Raw genomic sequence first — 16,677 nt, 5'->3', positions numbered from 1 at the left:
TAAACGGACACAGCTACCTCCAGCCCCAGCTCCTTGATGTGGTACATCCTGGGTCAGGGGTTGGCAACCCTACCTCTTTTTAATCTGGCCTGATGCTGCTCATCCTTTAAGATTTAGCCGTGCTGGCTGCTTTTCCAGGAAAGCTCTTTGTTCGCATTACACCTTTACCATCTAGCGTATAATGTTCTGTCTGCCTCCCGCTCCTGCAAATTGCGGTCTCCTTGAGACGGAAAACTAAGTCTTATTTTCATTGTATCTCCAGTTCCTGACAGGAGTTTTCCCAAAGATGTTTAAATAATGACTGTTAGTATAGGTTTTCTGTCTAGAATCTTATCAGATCATTTCTTTTTAAAAATACCTGAAGCATGTTTTTTTTTTTTTTTTGTCTATAACCAGTGGTATCATGTGTTGAAAGGGTTTAAAGCAAATCTTCCCTCCCTCCCTGTCCCTTTTTCCCTGCCCCTTTCTCTCTCTTCCTCCCTCCCCCGCCTTTCTTCTCCAGTCTGTCAGTTTCATGAAAAAATACATCAACCTCAACTCTTAAAGTTGTAGAAAGAGCCCAACTGACATGATTTGGTTGCTACCGAGTGGACCCTACGATAATCTCTAGCTTCTGTGACCTGATGTTGAGTACCCATGTCCTGGATACATACCTTTTCAAATTGAAATACTTTTAGCTTTTTGGCTCGGCTGACGTTTTATAGATACGAACGGTTTTGAGTTTCGTTTAAAACATTTTTTAACATTCATTTGGCTGGCCAATTAAAACCCTTACTCCCTGAGATAACAAGAGAGATGGCATCCAATAGTACTGAAATTTAGAACACCGAAAGCCTGAATTTATTTCGGTTGTGTTCCATAGCTTTAAAACCTTGATGATGTTTTTTCCACCTGTGTGATGTGTAACCCAATGCGCCAAAAATGCAGGACCCCCTCCACTTGGGATATGTTCCTGGAGGATGACTTTTAGTCGCACTGAGGTGGAAGGCAGAATACTGTAACAAACATAGCTCTATTTGAGAGTACGGTGCAGTTTTTATTAATTTTTTAACACAGGGCATAAGACCTGAGTGTCTTTAAAAGTACCCTTCTAGCTAAGTCCTCAACGCTCCCCAAATTCCAAGTTTTCTTTTCCCTCTCTTTCAAGGGAAACATTACTAGAAAAGTTTCAGAAGCATGGTGGTGCCCGTTTTCAGTAATTCATTTTTCGGGCAATGGGAAACATGGCTGCCTCATGCTAATTGACCTTGTAGTGTGGAAAGCACATTAGAATAGAGGAAGCGATTTGAGATACACTTCTCATTTTCATGGTCTGAGGTCATGTACTTTATTCACTCACGTATTAAATACATATTTTCTTAACCTGTGGCTTGGGGAAGAACTGAAAGAGAAAGAGCTTGATGCCAGATGGGGGCAGGTACAGTGTCGCATTTGTAGGTCTTGCTAGTTTTGAAAGCTTAAAACACAGAATACGGTATGGCACCTGTTTGATTTGTCAACATTTATTTCCACTGTTACTTTTTCCTGAGATGTAAACTTATTTCCATGCCCCTAGATGATTTCGACTCCAGTGGTGAACTTCAAGAAGCAAAGCTTCCTCAAAGGAAGCCTCAGAAGCCGGATTTGCAGATGAGTCAAGGTTTTAATAAGTACGATCTGTCTGCACTCGGCAGCTCTCACACCAAACGTTCCTCGCCATTTATTAACGCTACTTTAGAGCAAGATTTAGATATAAATACCGTAGAAGCTAGTAAACATAAAACTCTTCCAAGAGCGGAAATTAAGTCAGAAAGTGAAAATGACCTGAAAGCTGGCTCTGAGAATGAGAGCAGTCGTGTTTCCTGTGATTCTGTGACCGCAAAGGTCCCGGCATCCGATGATGCGGGATCCAGTATTATCCTGCCGTCCCGGGAATTGGCTGCCGCTGGCCAAAATGTGGAAAACCTTTTTCAGATCTTTAAAATTTCAGAAGATGTGAACATAAAGTATGAAAAGCAGGATGACTCTGTTATAGCTCCAGAAGGGAAACCGCCGACCACACGTGTAATGTCTGGCTTACAAAAAGACGTCTTCCTTGACAATATGAAAGAAAGTACAAATCCGAGTGAGGGTTCGGGAAGCAGCTGCGCAGAGAGTGAAAGCACTGGTACGAACGGGGGAGGAAAGAAGCATAGAAGACGCTCTATGTGTTACTCTGGCGGCCAGAGTTTCAATTCGGAAAAAAACGGAAATCCCAAACCTCCCTACCTGGTGAGCAGCCCTGTAGAAATTGGTTTAGACAATTCTGAACTCTATAAAGATTTATCCGACTCCATAGAGCAGACCTTTCAGAGAACAAGTAGGGAAACAAAAGTAAGACGGAGCACCAGGCTGCAGAAGGATCTGGAAGAGGAAGGGCTCGTCTGGATCTCACTTCCATTTCCTTCCGCTTCCTGCACTTCCCAAAGAATGAAAAGGAGAACAATATGCACAGTGGACAGCAGAGGCCTTGAAAGCGTGGCCCTCTGTAAAGACCCCAGGTCTTCTGGACACACCCCGAGCACGGCACCCCCCGTGTCGGGTAAAGACAGGGAGGGCTTGGCCGCCAGTGCGGCCAGTTTACCTGGGAGGAGGAGGAAGAGCTTGTGGACGTCCGCACCCGTGAACGTGAAAGGTCCCATTCTGGCAAAATGCTGCAAGAGAAGAAGCTCTCTCCCCCAGAGCGGAGAGAGCTCTCTAAGGGACGTCCAAGGAGTCGGGCACGCCGGGAACTAAAGCGGTAACTGGCATTTCCTGAAGAACGTTCGGGGCCGCAGAGAAGGTAAACCCCCCCCCCAGCCACCCCATGCTCAGAACATTTCTTTCACCCCGCCTCTCCTCCCCTGTTCAAAATTTCAAATAAAATCATTTGACTTGAACCTCTCTGTAAGTAGAAGTAAGTGGGATTTCTTCATTCAAAAAGAAAACATTCTCTTAAATCTGTTCTTCTCTCCCCAAATAGCACATGTTTGCTGAAGGTTTCTCGCTAGTACGTGTTGACTGAAGCTTTGGAGTCTGTTGGGAAACAAAATTTGTCTCTTGAAATTGACTCATTGTGTCTAGATGAGAAGACCTGAAAAAACAGATTGATAGGATAAATGGAATTTTATGAAAATTGAAGGGTGATACAAGGTTAAAAACTGCCAGGAAATGAGAAAGATGTGTTTTTAAAATGTTGCGGAAAAAGCTGGTTAAAAATCTTTATCCATTAGGGAAGATGGAAATCATAAGACTTTTTTGTTGGTTTAAAATTAAGTAGCTTTAATGACTTGCTTCATCTATCTCAAATGAATATTTTTATATTAATAGGTTAAAATCAAAATTGGAAAATTCATTTAGTAACCAGAATATTACAAGTCAAACATTATAAACTGAGTATATATAGTCTATAAATAACTAAGGTGAAAATATTTTGTCTTTCAAACAAGATTCTTATATGCCCTGTGGGGCGGGAGGTGCAGGATTGGTTTTGGGGGAAAACAGAGCAGTGTAGTTAAATCATCCTCCAGATCATTCCAATTAGTCACATTTAGGATTTATTCCAAGAAATCCCAAATTAGTAATTTGGTATTTAATTCATGCTTCTCCATTAAAAAAAAAAAATTTTTTTTTTTTTTTAATCTAGAAATTTCCTACGAAAGGGCCTTGGAAAATTTGTTTACTAACATGAAGCATGGTGGGAGGTGGCTGATTTCTTTTTTAACGTGGTGTTTTGCCAGCAGTTTTCTGCATTTCACGATGTCGAGTACCATCCCTGGTCTCGGATTCTCCAGTTACATTTCAGCAGTATCCTCCGCTGTTTTGATGACAGCAGTTTGAAAATCTAAATTGCTATATATCTGGACTTTGGGAGTGCGCATAAATCATTGTATCGTTAAAACAATTGTCTTTGAAATCCTCTAAATCATTAAACTCTCCCTCTCCATGATAGCAGAAACATGTTAACAAATAGAGCGCTCTATAAATAACACAACAGGGAAGAAAGCTCCCGCTGAGTGCCCATTTCCCCTGCCTTAGATACAGACTATTTGTTACCTTCTTGGCACCAATAGGTCTGGAACTCCTGCTGCTAAAGACTAAATGTATTTTACATTAACACTCAAAGTGATCCCCAATTTCTTCTGCTAAAGGGTGGATTGTTTAAAAAATTCTTTTATCTTTACACATAAATTATTTATGGACTTTTCCCCCTTCCCCCCCCCCCCCCATTACAGTTCGGTATGGTTGGCAAATCTCTACCAGTGAAAACAAACCAAAAAATACGAAAACAAAAACAAAAAATCTACTTACTACTTATGAAGCTTTTCGGTCTTGGTAATTTAAAAAGAAAAAAAAAAAACTTTCAGAACCATACGATGTGAAGGGTTTTTAAAAACTTGTTCTCCTTTGTCGAATGTGAAGGCTATAAAACTACTGATTGTTATTTTCTCCTTTTTACTGTAGGTATGATCTCTGTTGTATTTGAATTTGAAGAATTTCACATGCTTTGTTTTATTTCTCAAAGTGTGCTAATGATCTGTGGTGGGTTTTGGCTTGAGTTTTCAAATGTAAAATTCTCGTTTTGTAGCATCTCCATTTAAAAATGTACATACTTTACAAGTTTTGTTGGTTTCAGAGTGTTTCAGCGTAACTGTTTTGTTGATATTTGTAAATAACAAAGAGGAAGTTTTCCTAAAAAAGAAGAGGTCTGAGAAACCAAAGCAATTTGGACATGATTTTATCCACTGTCTCATTTGTAGCCTACATTTTGTGAGGAGTTAATCATTTCAAATTAAGTATTTGTTCCTGCTTGCTTGTTTTTAGCTATTTCTTTCATTAATGGCTAAATCAGAAACAGGGCTTCAGTAATTTGTCCTTGCCTTATCTTTTACTGCAGTAACCCTTGACATTTTGGCTTAAAAAGTCCGTGAATCTTTCCCTGCTGCTGTAGATCCTTGTTTGTTCCAGAAGATGGCAGCATGACATCTGGATACATTACCTTTAAAGCCCAGGCAGCCCTTCATTGTTGTTGCGGGTGTTTCTCTTTAACTGTTATTTTCACTCATTCTTATCACGAGAGTACTATGTGTCTAGTGAAGAAAGTAGAGAACTGTACACAATTAAATACTGTTCATTCCCCTGGTGCAAGCATCCTACAGCCACACCTTCCTCTTCCCAGCTTTCTGTGTAAACACCCTTAACAACTGGCCTGTAAGTCTTCCAGATCTTTGCCTGTGTAAACACGAGTATAGGTTTTGTTGTTTTCCGATGGGCTCGCTGTACTGTGCCATTCTGCAGCTGAATTTTGTATTCAACAAAATACCCAGTACACTTCGGTGTTAGTACGGAAATCCTTAGCTCTCCTTCAGTTGTATCTTCTGAATATCTAGTATTTAGTTAGCCGTCTGCTTCCTAAAGGATGCTAGTTGTCTCCACTTTATTGTTACTGAAAATAATGCCACAGTGGGCTTGTGTGAAAACGTCCGTAAGGTAAATTCCTTGAAATTAAAACTAAATGGGCATCAAGTTACGTCCTGTAGTTCATACCTGATAAAGTCCTTTTATAAGGATTTTGGCATCGACCCTTACCTTCTGTTAGACTCTTCTCCTGCCACTTTGCTTCCATTTTCTCTCGCTGCCCCCACTGGCACGTAAGCTGTGGCATTGAGCGTGAGGAATGCCTCATTCATGCTTCAGATTGAAAGAACTTTTTTTTTGGATGTTTATTTTATTTTTGAGAAAGAGAGAGAGAAGGAGACACAGAATCTGAAGCAGGCTGTAGGCTCTGAGCTATCAGCACAGAGCCCGACGCGGGGCTGCAACTCACGAACTGTGAGATCATGACCTGAGCCGAAGTCAGACGCTTAACCAACTGGGCTACCCAGGCACCCCGAAGGAATTTTTTTTGAAGCCAGGTTTCTTGAGGTGTAATTAACTGTAGTAACCTACAGTGAAGCTTACCTTTTTTAAATGCACAGTTTGAATGTTGGCAAATTCATGCTGTCATATAACCGCTACCAAAGTAACGGTACGCTTCCGTCACCCAAGAAGACTTCCTCTTACCTCTTTGTGGTCAGTCCTCCTCCCTCAACCCCTTATCGGATTTCTGTCCTTTGTCTAGTTTTGCTTTTTCCACACTGTCCTATAAATGGATAGAAGAGTTCTCTCCTTTTGGATCTGTCCTTTTGGAAATTTAGCAGAATGCTTTAGATGTTCATCCATGTTTGATGTCCCAAGTACTTGATTCCTGTTTATTGCTAAGTACTATTGTTTAATGGATGTACCGAGTTTCTTTACTCATTCACCAGTCAGTGGGTATTTTTGCATTGTTTGGTTTTAGACTATTACAAATAAAGCTGCTATAAACATTCACATGTGGATTTTTTTTTTTTTATAGGCATGTTTTCATTCCTCTTGGGTAAATACCTAGGAGTGGGGATTCCTGGCATGTATGGTTGGGATATGTTTAACATTTTGAGAAACCGCCAGGCTTTTCCACAGCGGCTGCACCTCTGTGTATTCTCACCTGTAGCACGGTCGGTGCTCTGCATTTTCACCAGCACCTGATGTCGCCTGTCGTTTCCATTTAAGGCCTTCCGATATCTGCGCGGTAGTGGCTCGTTGTGGTCTTGATGTATATTTCCCTAACGACTAGTCATGTAGAACATCCCTTTTTGGGCTTATTTGCCATCCTTATATCCTCTTTAGTGAAGCATCTATTCACATTTCTTGCCCCCCCCTTTTTTTTTTGTAGCTGTTGATGTTTTCCTATTGAGTGAAAGAGTTCTGTGTATATTTGGATACAAATTCTTTATTGGCTATGTGTCTTGCAAATATTTTTTTCCCCGCTCAGTGTCTTGCTTGTCTTTATTTTCGTAGCAGTGCCTTTTAACTTTGGTGTAATCTAAGTTAGCAGTTGTTTGTTAGTTTTTTTCTTTAATGGCGCATGCTTTTTGCGTTTTATGTAAGAAATCTTCGCCTAATTTAAGAACGCAGGGATTTTCTTTAATTTTTTTCTAGAAGTTTTACAGTTTTAGCTCTCAGGTATTAGATCCACTTTAATTTTTGTATAGCGTGTAAGGTGAGGGGGTTTTTTGTTTCTTTTTTTTAAATTTTTTTTCATGTTTATTTATTTTTGAGAGAGAGAGAGAGAGACAGAGCATGAACAGGGCAGGGGCAGAGAGAGAGGGAGACACAGAATCCAAAGCAGGCTCCAGGCTCTGAGCCGTCAGCCCAGAGCCCGACACGGGGCTCGAACTCATGAACCACAAGATCATGACCTGAGCCAAAGTCGGATGCTTAACCAACCGACTGAGCCACCCAGGCGCCCCTGTTTCATTTTGTTTTTAATGGAAATTATTAACCATTTGTTGAAAAGATTATGCATTCTTCGTTGTACTTCAGTGACACTTTTGTTAAAATTGGTTGACCTTATATGTGCAGATCTATTTCTGGACCTTACTCTGTTCCATTGATCTGTGCGTCTGTTCTAAAACCAACATCACAACATCTTGATTACTGTGGAAAGCTTTTTATGTTTGTGTCTCTTAACTATGTTTTTTTGTGGGGTTTTTTGGTTTGTTTTGTTTTTGTTTTTGTCATAGTTTATGTTTCAAGTTCTTTTGGTGAGGGAGGCCAGTAGAAGCAAAAGATTGACCTACCAATTCTACCTGTAGCCTACAATTATACCCAGACCTGCAATACCATTTGGAGCAAAGAATCCATAATAAGCTATCAGAAATGAAACCAACTTCCTTGAGTCCGTATACATTCATCCCAGTGTTCTTGCAAACTAGTTTGCTACTGTTCATGATTCAAGATGGCCACCCTGAACCACTGTGAGACTTAGTCATTGAGAAAGCATTCTTTTTGAACACTACCGTATAAAATCAGCCAGAAAACAGAGTGGAATTAAAATAAGGGTCAAAAACGTTTGCTAAAAATTACTAAATTATACATCTGATTCATTTCTCCTCATAAATAAGGATTTTATTAAGTTTGGCTTTCGTATAAAAACTGTCACTACCCTTACACTTGAGAATTATTTCGTAACTTGGGAAGATTTCCCTGCAGCACCTCACCCCAGGTAGGCAGATTGTGGATTCAGTAATGTGTATGCCAGGCATTAATCTCTAGTGTGATCACTGCCTTCAAGATGCTCAGTTTTCTCTAGGGCTGAAGTATGGTCCAAGGTGATTGATTACGAAGGAACGTCCTGGTCCTCTCAACCCTGAAGTGGCACCAACTTGAGATCAGGTACATTTGCTGTCTTTCTGGAAGAAGAGATGCTTCAACAAAATTCACTAACAGGAGTTTTAGAGGAATGGGGATCCAAAAAGGCATATTGTATTCAAATGTAATTATTGTCATTGTTTTGTGATTTTTGTAACTGTTGGCTGAGACGAGGCAATGTAAGTTGGCTTCATCTCCTACATGTGTTTGTTTTAGTATTTTTCTTAACTTCCCGTTATGTTCTAAGCTATGAATAAATCTGGACAAAGCGTGGATTCAACACTTAGGGTAGAAATTGTGAATGTATGGGGCACCTGGGTGGCTCAGTCGGTTGAGCGTCCGACTTCGGCTCAGGTCGTGATCTCGCAGTCTGTGAGTTCGAGCCCAGCGTCGGGCTCTGTGCTGACAGCTCAGAGCCTGGAGCCTGTTTCAGATTCTGTGTCTCCCTCTCTCTCTGCCCCTCCCCCACTCATGCCCTGTCTCTCTCTCTCTCTGTCAAAAATAAATAAACATTTAAAAAAATTAAAAAAAAAAAAAAGAAATTGTGAATGTACATAACGGTCTTAAAGAAACTTCTCGTAAATGCGTATGCATTTCTTTTGTATCACCAGATTTATTTATAGTGTGTCTAAAGGGTTGACTCTGGCCTTGGAGCCCTAGATCCAGTGAACAGAACTGAGGTGAAATTAAGTTATAATAAATAATTGTACATACCAAAAAAAAAAGTGTTTTTTTTGTTTGTTTTTGACCTTAAATTTATTTAGAGATAATTTCATAACCTTAACTTGGCTCTGGAATGGACTGTGGCCTAACAATTTCCAGTTTGCCTACCGTTGAACTGGTGTGTTCATTTTTGTATATTCTTTGATGCTTCGCTTTTTTGTTGTTGTTGTTAAATCATGATACAAACTACAAGTAACATAATAGCCTTGCTGAGAAGATGAGCAATTACCGACATTCTCCTGATATGTATTTTTGTCCCACATCTTCAACCAAAGTCATACTTAGCCTGGTGGTGACCTTAATGTTAAGATTTACTAGGACTTGGGAAAATTTTAGGATATTGAGAAGCAAGTGTTTTCTGAACTGCTACGTGTTGCTATTTTGAGCATTACAAATATCACTTACATGAAAATAAATGAGCACGTGCATTAAAGAAAAATAAAAGTTTGCATTTTCTAAGGGGCAGGTTGGGATTTCCAGAATTTCCAATAATCAGTGGTAAAGCAGCCTTTCTTTCCTTTTCTCAATTATCCACAGCACACACAATGTCTGATAACTTGTTTAATTTATATTCTCTGTGATAAAAGTGGTCTGTGGGGGTGCAAACAGCTGGCATTTGGTTTTAGATATAATTTAAGAAAATTCCAAATACATATATATATATATATATATATATTTTTTTTTTTTTTTTTTTTTTTTTAAGTTCCAAATTCCTAAGTGTATTTGTGAATTTTTAAGCTCTGAGATGTCCGATAGCTAGCTGTTCTATTGATTTACTACATCTAATAATTTTTTTATTCTCATGGCTTTATTTACCCACTTAAAATTTGCTTTTTTTTTTAAAAAAAATTTTCTTCCACTTGTTTGCAGTTAAATGTGGTAATTTGTTCACGACGTTTTTATTTTTGCTGTTAAAAATAAACTACATTTTCCAGTGTTGTGGTATGTGGTAAACACGGAGTAAATGTCAACTTTTTCTCTATTTAGGCATATCACACAACTGCTAAGTAGCATCAGGTGTTTGCAAAAATAGTTTCTTCCAAATGCATGGCCCAAGCAGTGAAATCGTTTTTGTTTTTGTTTTTTTTTAAGTGTAAAATCGGAGTCGAACAGTTGAAACTTTTAACAGAGAAAGAGAGTAAAAGGATTTTTCGGATCAAGTAAGTTTAGTTCAGATGCCAGGCACTTGGATGTAAAGTGTGTGATTTTATGCCTAACATTTGAACAACGGACAATGTGTTTGTTTTCTAATTGTTCAGAACAGAACCAATCATCCAAAACGACCAGTCTTTTCTTGTTTTAAGTACACGTTGGGAATGAAGATTTCAGAAGTATTCCCTAACTCAAACCTGAAAAACCTGGTGTTAGTCTTGGGTGATTTCCAGTGACCCTGTGACTCCCTTCTTCCTGCCCCCTGTGTAGATTTGGAACTGGGCAGCCATTTTTGTTTTTGGAAGGGAAAGGAGACAGATATAATGAATGACTTTTATTGTGCAATATTTCAAACTCTCTTGAATGCATTCGAATGGGATGGAAAGTGTTCTGCCCTATGTCATAGCCAAAACAAACAAAACATATTCCCTAAACCTGGATGTGTGTTTCTCTCAAACTGGCAATAGTTAGAGCTCAGCTCTCAAACAAGAATTTGGTTTGACAATTTTTAGCCCTTGTTCAGCTGAATATTAGGATAGGTCATAGCCAAAGCAAATATCGTGGAGAAAAATTAATACACATATTTACAGCTTGCAGGTGGCATTTTCTTAAATGTTTGGTATTTGTGTTAAGTAATTGCATTTGTAGTAATACTTTTAAATAGACTACTTTTTCTTGCTGATATTTTTTAAATGAACTTCTCTCCGATAATTGTAACTCCAAATGTAAATAAATTCTGTAGAGGTCCCTGAAGAGTGATAAATGTTTGAATTTAAGTATTTAAACATTTAGAAAGACCACTAAGAATCTGAGAATTCTAGAAATATCAGACCCAGCAACTATGCAATAAAACCCCCTTGATGGTAGCCTTCTGTGGCCCCCAAAGAATTCATTCTGGTGAGTATCAATGACTCCTTTATGATGATGCCTCCAACACTGTTTACTGACTTCAACCCCCACTTAGGTTGTTAAGTATTCCCACCCTTTGGATCTGTGGGGACAAAGTACTCCGCACAGTCAAGATAATTCATTTTGTAATGCACCATTGTGCTTCATGACCCTGGCAAAATATATTTTTTATTAGAATAATAACTTTAAATTTATGGTCACCCATGACCAACAGGCTCTTGGTTTGTGCCTTAACCAAGAAATACTGGAAACATAAATTTTTGAGCCAGGCAGTCTGCCTCGAAAAATGGTAGCAAAGACTTCGTTCAGTCCACCTTTTAGGTTCTTCCTTTGTTGTATAAAATTCAAACTTTCATAAATGTTCTGTTGGACAATATCAGACATCTGTGCGAATGGAAATAAGCCATTGGATAATTTCATTGGCCATTAACTTTTCATATAGTAAACACTACAGACAAAAGCTGCCTGCCTCTTGCATGCCAGTTACCAACGTTGCACATTCCTGCAAAGATATCTACTTCCCAAACACTGCAACGTCCAACTATATTCCTATCAACGAGCCTGACTGGCATGTTGTGAACATAAATCATTTTAAGGAGTGGGTGTTCAGTGTTTTGCAGTGTGTCTGAAATGGTGGGAAAAGGGAAGACCTCTGTGTTGGGTAAGTGGGACCACGAGGTCCATGGCTCTCAGGCTGTCGAGAAGCAAATGTGAGGTTAAGATTTAAGAGGGGAGGGGACAGGGGGATGGAATGCAAGCTTCTTGGTAAAAAAAAAAAAGGCTCTTTTCTATTTTAAATGTTGCTCTAAGTTCTTCCACTTAAGCATTCAAACTTAAATGTGGATGCCTAGAGTCTTTTCATTGGGTAGTGTAGGCGTAACTGGGCACTCTGATTATCGAAGTTCTTCTCCCCCCCCGCCCCCACCCCTGCCCAATCTGATGAGGGCTGAAGGATTCTTTTATTTTATTTTATTTTATTTTAGAAAAATAAGCTTATTTTTAGGTTTTCAAGAATACACATTTCTCAGTAAGAACCTCTGAACCTCTTAATGTGTACCGCGGCTCCCTTTCCTCTCAGAACCCAGCGTTCCTTTAGATAGAGGTAATCTGGGCCCACAGACTTGCGCTCATAACCCTTAATCGAGGTTTTAACACCCTGTGGGACATTTTTGTTTTAAACCCACACTGTAGTAGAACATAAAAAACAGCCTCTTGAGGTATCCTCCTAGATTTCGAAGTACATGGCAAGACCTATGATGTTGCCATCTTATAAATAAGATGAACAAGAGGTGAGGGGGTTTTCTCCGCTGACAGAGACCAGTAATAATCAGACCTGGGAAAGAGCAGAGGCCTTCCGATGCTGGGCCCGTGGCTCATTTCACTTGCCTTCAGCTGCCTCCCCCGTCTTCCACCTGGCCTCTTCAGGAGGTCAGGCCATTCGGGTACTTGTTGGCTGTCCTTGTAAAAATTTAGTTAGAAGAGCCCTTGAAAGCAATAGCTGCCATGGGGTTTTGAAGGCATCCGGAATCTCACAGATAACCAAAACTTGCATCTCTCTTCCTCAAATTAAGTGAATGATGAGTGTTGATTGCCCATTTCTTCTGTAATATATTTGGGCGGAGAGAGGGGCTCGGGAGCAGGAAAGAAGCCAGAAGAAACAGTGTTCACGCCGGACAGAGGTCAGGACTGCATCTGCACTTAGATGCCAACGCTTTGAACATGCAGCCCTCTCAACCCAGTCCCCGAAGTATCTGCCCAGCGCCCTGCGGCTGTCCTGTAAACGTCTGCATGGATTTATATCCTGTACTTAGCCAAGAGGGGAAAATAATCCTGGGCATACCCCGAGCACCTCCCAGGCATGTGTCCTTCTGACATTTCACTGCCTCCCTGGCTCGTGCCCTGCCATGTCCACAAGCAAAGGGCTGTTGTGGCCGGGCGAAAGCTGTAACAATATTAAGATGTTTTCCTCAACCCTGTCCCCAGAAAGATACTCTGTTTCCAGAAGATTGTTCTCCCCTGGGCATTACATCATGAATTGATTCAGTTCTTGGAGGAAGAAATTGGACAAAATATAATAGATTACCTCCTGGGGAAACATACTTAGGTTGTTAAGTATTCCCACCAGAAAACTAAGAAACTGCTTATATATTACTACTCTGTCCACATTTAACCTTTCACCTTATCGCAGCTGAGCAGGGCGCTTTTTTTCTGTAAAGGTTTTTGTTTTAGCGGGGGTCAGGGAGAACATTCCTCCTCTATTTTTTTAAGGAATACAAGTATCCTTTGTTTTTGCCATCACCCAGACCTGACTTCAGTTTCAGGAGCCACAGGGTATGGCACCAGACCCTGGGGCAGGCTGGGATACAGCAGCCTCCAGAGGGGGTCCCTTCAACCAGCAGGCTTTGCCTCCAGCTGGGGTGCAGGGAGCCACTAGATCTACTTAATTTTCCTTAAGGGCTTTTGGCCTCTGGGGCATCATGGCCCACAGGAAAGAGGGCCTCGCTCGTCGAGAATTCAGGAGGCATCACCTCGGTCGTGTGGATAGTGTGGCCTTGCAAGCAATCTGTGTGGAAGAAAAGGATCGCGTTTCCTCCTTTCCTGGGAACCGCTTCTCCGAGAAGGATGTTTATGATTGATGAAATAACTCCCATCCAATAAATAGTGCAGTAAAAAATGCGGGAGCTCTTTTCTTTTCCAAGTTCACAAGTTTGGAGGAGAGAAGGGGCGGGGTAGAATTGGCCATGCACGTCTGCTGGCCTTGGATCCTGCTAACTTGGAATGGTAAGCAGAGTGCATGGAGGGCAGACGAAGCGGAGGGACCGGTGATAAAATAGCACGCCTTTCATCACCACATGCCCAGCTGGTGACTGGGAGCCAGTCAGCATCCACAGCCTAGTTAGCAGATTAGAGGACCGTGTAGGGAGCTGGCGGTCTCCCCCGGCGGGAGCGCTGACGACCGGGTTGGTAGGGCCAGGTTCCTTTTCCGAAGCAGAAATGCTCTAACCATGTCAGCGAACCTCAGTTACCGCCTTGTCTCATAAGTCTCCCACCAGGGGATTAGTGCGGGCTCCCCGAAGCACTAAATCTATTCCTTTATCCCTCTATCCCAGTGAAGGCCCTCCGTGGCCCCAACCACACCCCCGACTGTCAGCCTCAGAGGGCTTGGTCGGTTCCACTGCTCAGACGTGCACCTGAGGAAGTCGCAGCCTCTGTATTTAAGTCAGACACAACCATGGGGGGAAACTGGCCAACGGGTACACGGACCTCTAGTATTTTTGCAACTTCCTGTGAATCTATAATTACAGTTGACCCTTGAACAACAACATGGGCGTCAACTGTGTGAGTGCACTGACGTGCGGGTTTTGCAGTAAATACGGTACTGGGGCTCCAGCGGTGCCATCGGTTAGCGCGCGGTACTTATACAATAAATACAGTACAATAAATGTATGTCATGATTTTAACATTTTTTTCTCTAGCTTCCCTTATTATAAGAATACAATCTATAATACATATAGCATACAAAATATGTGTCGATCGACTTTACGGGATCAGTAAGGCTTCTAGTCAACAGTAGCCTATTAGTAGTTGAGGTTGGGGGCAGTCAAAAGTAACCGGAAGGGGGGCTGTTGACGGCCCCTAACCCCTGTGTTGTTCAAGAGTCAACTGTAAGAAGTTTAAGGAAAGTAAAGTGCTCAGGGGCACTTGGGTGGCTCCATCGGTTGAGCCTCCCGTTCTTGATTTTGGTTCAAGTCACGAACCCTGGGACCGGGGGATCGAGCCCCGCCTCCGCCTCCCCGTTGAGCGTGGAGCCTGCTTAAGATTCTCTCTGCCCCTCTCCCTCGCTCATGCTCGCTCTTTAAAATTAAAAAAAAAAAAAAAAGTGGTTAGAATAGTAACAGAAGTGTCCACTAGTTACCTCATCTGCAAAATGGGCATATCAGTGGTACCTGCTTTATGTGGCTGCTGCAAAAATCAACTAATACAGATGTTTTTGTTTTTGTCATTCTTCTGTACTTTTCTTGTTACAGGAGCTCATCTTTCTCGTGTGTTTATCCACAGTGTTATCACTGTAGGGTCTTCCCATGGGCCCTCGTTTTACGTGGTCTCATTACTATGCCCACATTACGGATAAGGAAGCTGAGACTTTAAGGGACTCCTGCGACTTGCTCAAGATCACACAGCTATAATGGCAGAGCTGGACTTGGGAGTTTGTCGTGCTGCCGATTCCATTCTCCTTCGATGAAAATGCTGTAAATAAGCAATGATTTGCAGGTGAGCATTTTCTCTGTGCGAGACTCGCTCATGTTATCAGAAGTGCCCCCGGTGGAAAGCTGCTGTCCTCTGCCTCAGGATCACAGACACGAGGGCCCCTTTTGCTCCATGTGGGGGCATCTTCCCACTTCCGGTCTTGCTCTCACGTCCTCAGCCCATAGCCTCGTCCCACATGTCCTCAAAAGGAGATCAGCCACTGCACCCCCCTCCTGTACTCCTCCCTCCTGCTTTAGATGTTTCTGTATCAAATGAGGGTTAGGGCGGGCACGGTAAGCAGCAAGGTTGTGGGCTGTGTAATCCTGTACCGAATGCACTGGCTGTTGCTAAAGTCTTATATCATCTTATTCAAAACTCTTAGCCTTTCCCTAGTGTTTAACTAGCCATAGAAATCAAATACAGGGATGTTTTCATCACCCAAAACATATTCACCTATGGCCTCACAGTAAGGGGTCAGGTGTGCATTTTAGCCAAAAACTGGAGGAAGCTTCTAGAGGTTCCCCCCAGAGTTTCTTTCCATCAAGGGGGTCTTGTCCATCCTATATTAGGTTCTGGGGATAGTTTGAGTTCCATAGACACTCTTCCGTCCTGCTGGGCACACTTTATCCCCAGGAAGAAACCTATCTGAGCTATGGGCGGTTGTTGCCATTTCTGTCCAGAGGGCCAGGATTTGGAACGGGCACAAGTCCCATGTGGAAGGCTTGGGGTAGCAAGTGCCAAAAGAAATGTTCATTAAGCGGCCGTTAATTACCAGTGAGTAGAACATAAATATAGTTTAGCCGCGAGGCTGACTAAAGTTAAGGGGTCCCTCCAACTCATTTCTCCAGTTCAGATAGTGTTTCCAAGAAATTTCAGGGTAAGAATGGGAGTATCCACGTCTGGGGGATGCTATCCTGCTTCCGCAAAGGGCATTGGGAATGGATGTTCTTTAAATTTTATATTTCACGATGACCCCATTTCACCTGTAACGTGTGCCATGGAATGGACACCGTAAAATGTCAATTATAAACTTTTCGAGATATATTATTTTATGCTTGTTTGGAAGCCTTGAGATATACAGTTGTATAAAACAAACACAGGACATTACAGAATGAGAGAGATGAAAAACAAAATAGGGACTATTTTTTCCAACCTTCTCACTTTGCGTCTATCTATGAGGAAACCGATGGTCAGGGAGTTGGAGCCCCCTGCTTACCACTTGCTGGGATAAGGTCTTTTCCCTCTCTTTTGGGGGTTGTAGGATATCCTATCACCTAAAAACGTTCTTGTTTTTTAATGCTTATTTTATGTTTGAGAGCGGGAGAGCGCAAGCTGGGAAGGGGCAGACATTGGGAACAGAGGATCCGAAGCTGGCTCCGAAAAGGAGAAGAGAGCCCGACGCCGGGCTTGAACTCA

The 16,677-nt window shown here is 41.7% G+C and overlaps 1 protein-coding gene across 5 annotated transcripts in view; it reads left to right on the top strand.

The window, feature by feature from the left end:
• Positions 1–2,908, top strand: part of CDCA2 (cell division cycle associated 2) — a 48,974-nt gene extending 46,066 nt beyond the window's left edge. For all 5 annotated transcript variants that reach the window (XM_042983197.1, XM_042983198.1, XM_042983199.1 and 2 more), the window contains one exon: positions 1,556–2,908. In XM_042983197.1, the coding sequence (XP_042839131.1) occupies positions 1,556–2,754 (1,199 nt within the window). In that variant the 3' untranslated portion in view covers positions 2,755–2,908. The remainder of the gene's footprint in view (positions 1–1,555) is intronic.
• Positions 2,909–16,677: the final 13,769 nt, after the last annotated feature.

Source organism: Panthera tigris, chromosome B1, assembly GCF_018350195.1.
Source record: "Panthera tigris isolate Pti1 chromosome B1, P.tigris_Pti1_mat1.1, whole genome shotgun sequence".
NCBI lineage: Eukaryota > Metazoa > Chordata > Mammalia > Carnivora > Felidae > Panthera > Panthera tigris.
The sequence above is the reverse complement of the archived record's forward strand: the minus strand, read 5'-3'. Positions and strand labels throughout refer to the sequence as shown.